The sequence below is a fragment of the Rhopalosiphum padi genome, chromosome 3 (genome assembly GCF_020882245.1).
Source record: "Rhopalosiphum padi isolate XX-2018 chromosome 3, ASM2088224v1, whole genome shotgun sequence".
In the NCBI taxonomy this organism is placed as follows: domain Eukaryota; kingdom Metazoa; phylum Arthropoda; class Insecta; order Hemiptera; family Aphididae; genus Rhopalosiphum; species Rhopalosiphum padi.
In genome coordinates this window covers 65,139,328-65,147,272 of record NC_083599.1, presented here as the reverse complement: position 1 = coordinate 65,147,272, position 7,945 = coordinate 65,139,328, and the positions used below count along the sequence as shown (strand labels likewise).

General features: G+C 29.1%; 1 protein-coding gene across 1 annotated transcript; it reads left to right on the top strand.

Moving 5' to 3' along the window:
* Positions 1-3,956: 3,956 nt before the first annotated feature.
* LOC132925367 (general transcription factor II-I repeat domain-containing protein 2A-like) lies at positions 3,957-5,141 on the top strand. Its single transcript, XM_060989770.1, has one exon. It carries the CDS (start codon positions 3,957-3,959, stop codon positions 5,139-5,141), a length of 1,185 nt encoding a protein of 394 aa, XP_060845753.1.
* The last annotated feature ends 2,804 nt before the right edge of the window (positions 5,142-7,945 follow it).

Here is a 7,945-nt window from a genome sequence, read left to right as displayed (position 1 = left end):
GGATTTTCATTATTTTTTACATATATTATTTATAAATACGTCTCGATATTTATGTTTTGTATTAAATTTATAATTTGTATTATGTTTATATTTAAGAATTGAAATTGGAAACATAATATTTGAATAAAAAAAGTGATTGAATTTTTTTTATATACTTATTATAGTGATATTTTACGTATAATAATAAATGTATATAAAATAATCGGTTTGCGGCGAATAATATATCATTTTACGCGAAATTTTCTCCTCTACGCCATCATTTAAACATTATCTTCATAACTTTGACGCCACGAAAAATATTCCCCTTTACAAATAAGTGTGTTTATGACAGCCCGCGGTCATATGGCGTATAAATAATACAAAGGTGCGACCGCCGGTGTCCGTAAAAATACTGTTGTATGTTAGTAGTCTGCGGACGCCGGCAATTTTTTAATTTCCACATCAGTTGTTTGTTTAATAGACAAGGTCTGGCTAAAAATAAACCCCTCTAGTACCAACACATGATTTCGACTTAGGGCATATACATGTCGCATACGATTACCTATTCTATATTCAATTTCATAATCATAATTCTGCAAGAATAAAGCCCATCTAGCAATTCGGGGGTTAATGTTTTTTTTCTTTAGAGTTAACGTAATACTATTACAATCGGTTATTATTTTAAACTTAATGCCCTGCAAATATAAATGGAATATTTTAATGGAATTTAAAATTGAGAGCATTTCTAATTCATAACTATGGTACCTGGATTCTACATCTGTAGTACGTCGACTGAAGTAGAAAGTTGGGTGAAATTTATTGTCGGATTGTTTCTGGAGTAAGATAGATCCAAATCCTAAACTGGAAGCGTCGCAGTATAATTGAGTTTCAGCTTGAGGATTAAATAGACATAAGATAGGGTGGTCTATAAGCTTATTCTTGATTTGTTCAAAGGCATTCTATTTGTCTAAACCAAAATGAAATGGTATATTTATTCGCAATAGGTCAAATAATGGTTTAGCCAAAACAGAAATGTTATGTATGAAACGACGAAAATATGATGCTAGACCAAGAAAACTATGAAGAGCTTTGGGATTAGTTGGGACTGGATAATCACGAATAACAGACACATTTCTTGGATTAGGACGGATCCCTTCAACACTAACCTGGTATCCCAAATATATTATTTCAAGTTTAAGGAACTGACTTTTATCAAACCGTATTTGAAGTTGATACACACTCATCAACTTTAAAGCGTCAGAAAGAATACTTAAGTGTTCGTCAATAGTCTCAGTTGCCATGACAATGTCATCAAAATAAACTATAATACGTTTTTGTTTGATTAGATCCTGAAAAACATTGTTAACAAATCGTTGAAATATGCTAGGTCCGTAGCAAATACCAAAAGACATACGCTAGTATGAAAACTTACCTAAAGGAGTAGTAAACGAAGTGTATTTCTGACTATGATCTGCTACTTTAACATGGTGAAATCCATCCTTCAAATCAATACAAGTATAATATTTTTTTCCTCTTAATGAATCTAAATGATCATCAATTAATGGTAGTGGGTAGCGATCCTTAACCATGCGTTTTTTAAGTTCTCGGTAATCTACACACAAACAAAGTTCACCATTTTTCTTTTTTACCAATACAATAGGGCTACTATACTCTGAATTACTAGGTTTAATAATTTTTCTAGCTAACAAATCATCCAATATTATTTGCAATTTATCTTTCTCAAAGAAGGACAATCTTCTTGGGTTAAAATGAAATAAACTGCTATCTTTGAGTTAAATCCTAAGTTTAGGTGGATCACAGATTATAAGTCCAGACGGAAGAGAACTATTATTCAAATAGGAACTAGTTACAATGTTTTTAATTTCACTCTTAACATGACTAGATAAAGTTTATCTCATTACTCTTACAATCTTGATTAATTTCTATACAAAGAATATTTTAACTAAAGACCGGATTTAATTGATATTGCAACTTATTTGTATCATCAAATAATTCGAATCTGATCAAATATGTACACGGTTTGTATTAATTACAGTCTTTCTATTTAATTTTATGTTGCAATTTATTGCAATTTTGTATATTTTATGTAATTATAAATGTACAAATAAATATTTCTTAACTAATTTTATAATATAAAAATAATAACATTATTATATGGATTTTCATTATTTGATTATAAGAAATATAAAGGTGTAATATACGTGCGATATGGACTTCTATGGGTCATTAATGGTATCTATAACAATAATTTATTATTATTTATTTATAAAATATTTTTTTATATTTTTATAATTAATTTACGTAAACAATTATAGAAAAATGTATGTAAAAATTATTATTTAGGTTTGAGTATTGCTAATTTATTAATTAGTAAATTAGATGGAAACCCAGGAAAATCATATTTAATTTCATGTAAATAACTAGTGGGCACCAATGAAACTATATTTGTCAATTTGTAAATTTTTCTTTAAAAATATTTCACGGTATCGAACAAAAAGTATATATTACTTTTTATAAGTGATGCTGGTACTTATATGGTGAAAGCAGCGAAAACATTAAAAATATTTTATTCAAAATTAATTCATATCCCGTGTTTGGTGCATGCAGTTAACAGAGTATTAGAAAAAATTTGTGAATTATATCCAGACATTAATAAATTAATTAACAATGGTATTAATTTATAAATGTTCGCAATTTCGAAGAATTTATTTATTTATTTTAGGAAAAAAAGCCTTCTTAAAAGCTCCATCTAGAAACAACAAATATAAAGAATTATAAATCAATAATATATATTAATTATTGAATACTTCCAAGAACTTCTTTATTTTATAATTTGTAAATGTCTATCATGTTTGTAAGAAAATAAATAATAATTATACATTTTGTAATGTTTTAAGAATACATTTTTTAATGCAATTTGTACATTTTTGAAGCAATTATATGATTTAATTATACAATTATTGTACTATTTTCATTGCAATTTTGGCATATTTTTAGTGCAATTAAATCCTGTCTATTAACTAATAAGCTAAGAAATAACTCGAATAATGAATACATTTATACAATTATTATTAATAAATTATACCTACATAACGTTTAATATGATTCTCATATATTAAGATATGATAATAGGTTATCTTACAATCTTTTGCACACAAAATGGCGGTTGCACATACCTGCTTCTATAGCACTATATTCTGTGTCTATAGTGCTCTACCCAGTATCACTCTGTGAAAAAAGAAAAAATTCCAAATACAACGACAAAAAAAACAGACATCATAAAATGGTTACATGAATAGGGCGAAGTAATTGATCGACCTATGGTAATCCCTCAATTACTCGATATAGTAAAAAGACTAAGACCACAATATGATAAGTATTTAATTGACGATATGGCTGAAACACACAACAGGGCAATTATAAGACTCCCTCCATATCATTTTGTGAGTTAAATCCAATAGAATTGGCGTGGGCTAACGTGAAAGATCACGTAAAAAAGAACAACACCGGCAACAAAGTAAGTGATATCAAAACACTGTTATTGGAAGGTATAGAGCAGGGGTCACCAACTGGCGGACCGCGGTCCGGATACGGACCTCGAGCACTTTTTTTACGGACTGTGCGCGCGTTTTCATTTTACATTGATTAAATTCATATGCGCCATACCGGCGAGGGAAACGCGCCATCGTCGGAGTGGCGCGTATGAAACGGGCCTTATCCACGGAATAGTTTTTATCTAGTTTAAATCCGATAATAAATAATAAGATAATATCATAACATCGAGCGTCTGTCTACGTAGAACGCGTGTATAGTTCGCGGTAATCCGTATGCGCCGCGACGCGACAGACGAGTTTCGAGTATAGATAGTGTTCGTAAGTTCAAACCGTTTATTGCACTGTGTGTGTTGACGTTCTGTTCGTGTTCGATTATTAGTTTTTCTTGTACAAATTTTGAATATGGAAAGAAAAAAAAGAAAAGTAGAAGCTGAAAATCGACAGTTTCTCGCAGAATGGACTGATTGCTTTACATTACCTAACCGTGTTGGAGCTTTACCTGTTTGTTTGATTTGTCAACAAACAGTAGCCATCATCAAAAGTTCAAATCTGAAAAGACATTATGAGACTAAACACAAATCGTTTAGTGAAAAGTACCAGGTAGGAAGTAATCTTCGTAAATCCAAAATTGAGAGTTTATATTTATCTTATTCAACATCGACTCAAATTATTAACAAGGCAATGAGTGAACAAGAAAAATGTACAGAGGCTTCTATGCGTATTTCATGGATACTTGCTAAACACATGAAACCGTTTACCGATGCTGATGTAATCAAAGAATGTATGATTGAAGCTGGAAATGCGTTATTTGATAGTAAAAATGATATTATGGAGACTATTCGTAATATTCCGTTATCTACGTCTTCAAATACTCGAAATACAGAACTATTAGCAAAGGAGAATCATTCTAATTTAATACAATCTTTATCGGCCACGGGTTATTATGCTTTAGCTATGGATGAATCGTGTGATAAGACTGATACAGCTCAGTTGTGTATTTTTGTACGATATTTCGACAATACCAGTGAACAGTTTGTTGAAGAAATATTAACTATTTTACCACTTTTAGGGACCACTTGTGGTGAAGACATATATAAAACTGTTATAGAATATTTCGAAAAATATAAATTAGATATGAAAAAACTTATTTTATTAACAACAGACGGCGCGCCATCGATGATTGGAAATAAAAAAGGTTTTGTTCAGAGACTAATTAATAATCCGAAATGCAATAACAAGATAATATCTTATCACTGCATTATCCATCAAAGTGTGTTGTGTTGCAAGTTAAATTTAAATCTCGAAGCTACAATGACACAAGTGATCAAAATAGTAAACTTTATTCGAGCCAAATCATCATTGAAGCACCGTCAATTTAAATCGTTTCTTGATGAAGTTAAATCACAATATGGTGATTTACAGCTATACAATAATGTAAGGTGGTTGAGCAAAGGTTTGGTACTTCAACGATTTTTCGCAATATTGGACGAGATCAAGTTATTCCTTTCTAGCAGTGATCAATTATGTGCAAAAGACTATTTAGATTTCCTTGAAATAAAAGAACATGTCACATCTATCGCTTTTTGACAGATATATTTAAACATATCAACGATTTAAATTTCAAACTACAAGGTAAAGGAAAATTAGTGTGCCATCTACTGTCAGAAATCAAATGTTTTTCAAGGAAAATGGATCTCTTTTGCGAAGATATAGAAAACGAACGTTTGCACTTTCCTAACTTAAATACTGTTTTTGATGACGCTGAAGATAATAATGATATTGATCTCAATCAGTTCATTAATTTTATAAAGAAACTTAAATCTGAATTTGAAGATAGATTTACTGATTTCAAAAAAATTGAGAATGTAGTGCAAATTTTGAATAATTGTTTTTCATTACATCCCAACGGCGAATGGAGTAGTGAAGCCACAAGCGTTTTTGGCTCTAATAAAGCTGCCCTACAGATGGAGATAATCGAATTCCAGGAAGACATGAGTTTAAAGGAAAAATTTACTCAAGTCACCAACACTTTACAGTACGATCAATTCTGGATGAAATACGTTTGTTCAAGTAAATACCCAGAACTAAAACGCCTGGTTTCAAAACTGTGTACAATGATTGGATCAACATATGTTTGTGAAGCCGCTTTTTCTAAGATGAACTTTATTAAAAACAATTTCAGATCTCGGTTAACAGATGAACATCTTAACGAGTTAATGCAAATCAGTTGCACTAACTTCACTCCAAATATTAGGAAGCTCGTGAAAACTAAAAAATGTAATTTTTCACATTAAAAATGAAATATTTCAAGTATAATCTTTTTTTTTTTGCAAATTCAATTTAAATAAATAAATATAAATACAAATTTAAAAATGTATATACCTATTTATTAATGTGTGTAAAATACAATTTGAATAAATAAATAAATATAAATACAAATTTAAAAAATGTATATACCTACCTATTTATTAACGTGTGTATAATACAATCTGAATAAATAAATAAGTATAATCACAAATTTATAAATTATAAATACCTATTTATTAACGTGTGTAAAAGTCATTGAAACTGTTTGGACCGCGTAAAGTTTGGTAAGTTTCAAAACGGACCCCCATAGAAATTAGTTGGTGACCCCTGGTATAGAGCGAGTGGATGAGAAGATGTGGAAAAATTTCACACACTATGAAAGAGGAAGAAAAATTCTACAAAATTGATTTTATTATAGACGATATTCTGTCCGCAGAAACACAAAGTCTGACAATGACAGTTGGCGATACGTCTTCGGATTCTGAATTCTATAGTGATGATGAGTAATATTAATTTTATTTTTATTTTTTGTAAATAACTGACAATGTGTAAATATCATCAGGTCAGTGGCCAAACATCATTAATGATATGCGCTAATATTTAAAAACTTTGGGACAAGAGCTCATTAAACCTTACATGGTAAAATGTCTCGAACAGCCATGTTTATCATTTCTCTTTCTACAACAAATAATAAAAATGACTAAATGTACTTCACAAAAAAATTAATAAATTCCGAATCCAGATGTTACAAGTGATCAACGAATCAGATGTAAGAAAAATTCGCTTTACAAAAGTACCATTATGAAGATATTTATTTAGATAAAATATTATTGTTATTCGGTAATATGAAAATTTCTATATTATACATAATATCATTTTTTTGTATTATATTTTACAGGTCAGTTTTTTGTTCTATGGTGTGTATATATGTAAAGAACATACTACTCCTACTTGTCTGACATGCAACACCACAAAAAAAAAAACTAGGAAAATTTGAACTATGAGTTATAATTATTTTAAATTGTTATTCTTTTAACAGATTTTGTTATGAAACAGAGATTTGTTTAATTTTTTTATTATACCTTTCTTTTCTATCAAAAATGATTTGTTTTTATTTTTATATACTGACAATTTCAGTTTAAATTGCTATTAAACAATCTAATTATTGTAGGATATAACTAGACAAACATTTTTATATTTGTTTCACTACAAGTTCATTAAATAATTCACAGAACCTATAAAACGATAATGTTAGCGTAACGCTAACACGATACCAATCATGTTACAAAATTTAGCAATACAGATGACGGCTTAACCCTTTTAGGCCTAGAGATGAACATTTTTCAAAAAAAATTTGTTTTTTGGTTTTTGTTATACTTGGGGCTAAATAAAAGTAAAAACATTTTTTTTCAAATTTTTTGGTCATTAAATGACGTAAGTACCAACATGATGCATATAATAATCATTGGGCGTATAAAGAACACATATATTGAACATTTTCAAAATCAAATTTTATTTTATCAAAACGAAATATAATTAATATATTACGTTTTATTTAACTATAAAATTAAATAAAAATCAACTACTCTTTTCTATTAAGTACATATTGTATATAAAAATTGCAACAGTTTGAAATTTAAAAAAAACATAGGAAGTTTTATCCTCAGTCTTATGAGTTCTTCCTTTTCAGTACATAATATTAAAATAAAAAATTAATTTCAACAGTATAAAATAATATAAACAAACTAGTAAAAACATTAAACAAGACATGTCTATTCTATTACTATTTACGATGAAAAGCTATAAAACACATTCTACTTTTTGTCAAACAGAGATGCATATTACATTTATTACAAGTCATAGTGGTATATGCGTTTATGCAACGCTTACATCTTTGTTTCTTATCTATAGGAATTGGCCAATGTGCAGTTTCGTCATACTTCACATCATCCACAGGTCTAGGAACAAACAATTTTTTTTTGGTTTTGGTGGTGTAGTTGAAAAAGGTCTACCCCTTTTATTGGGTTTCTTTTTCCCAGACAATAGTAGTGCATGTGCTATTTCAGATTTTAATTTTATAAGAC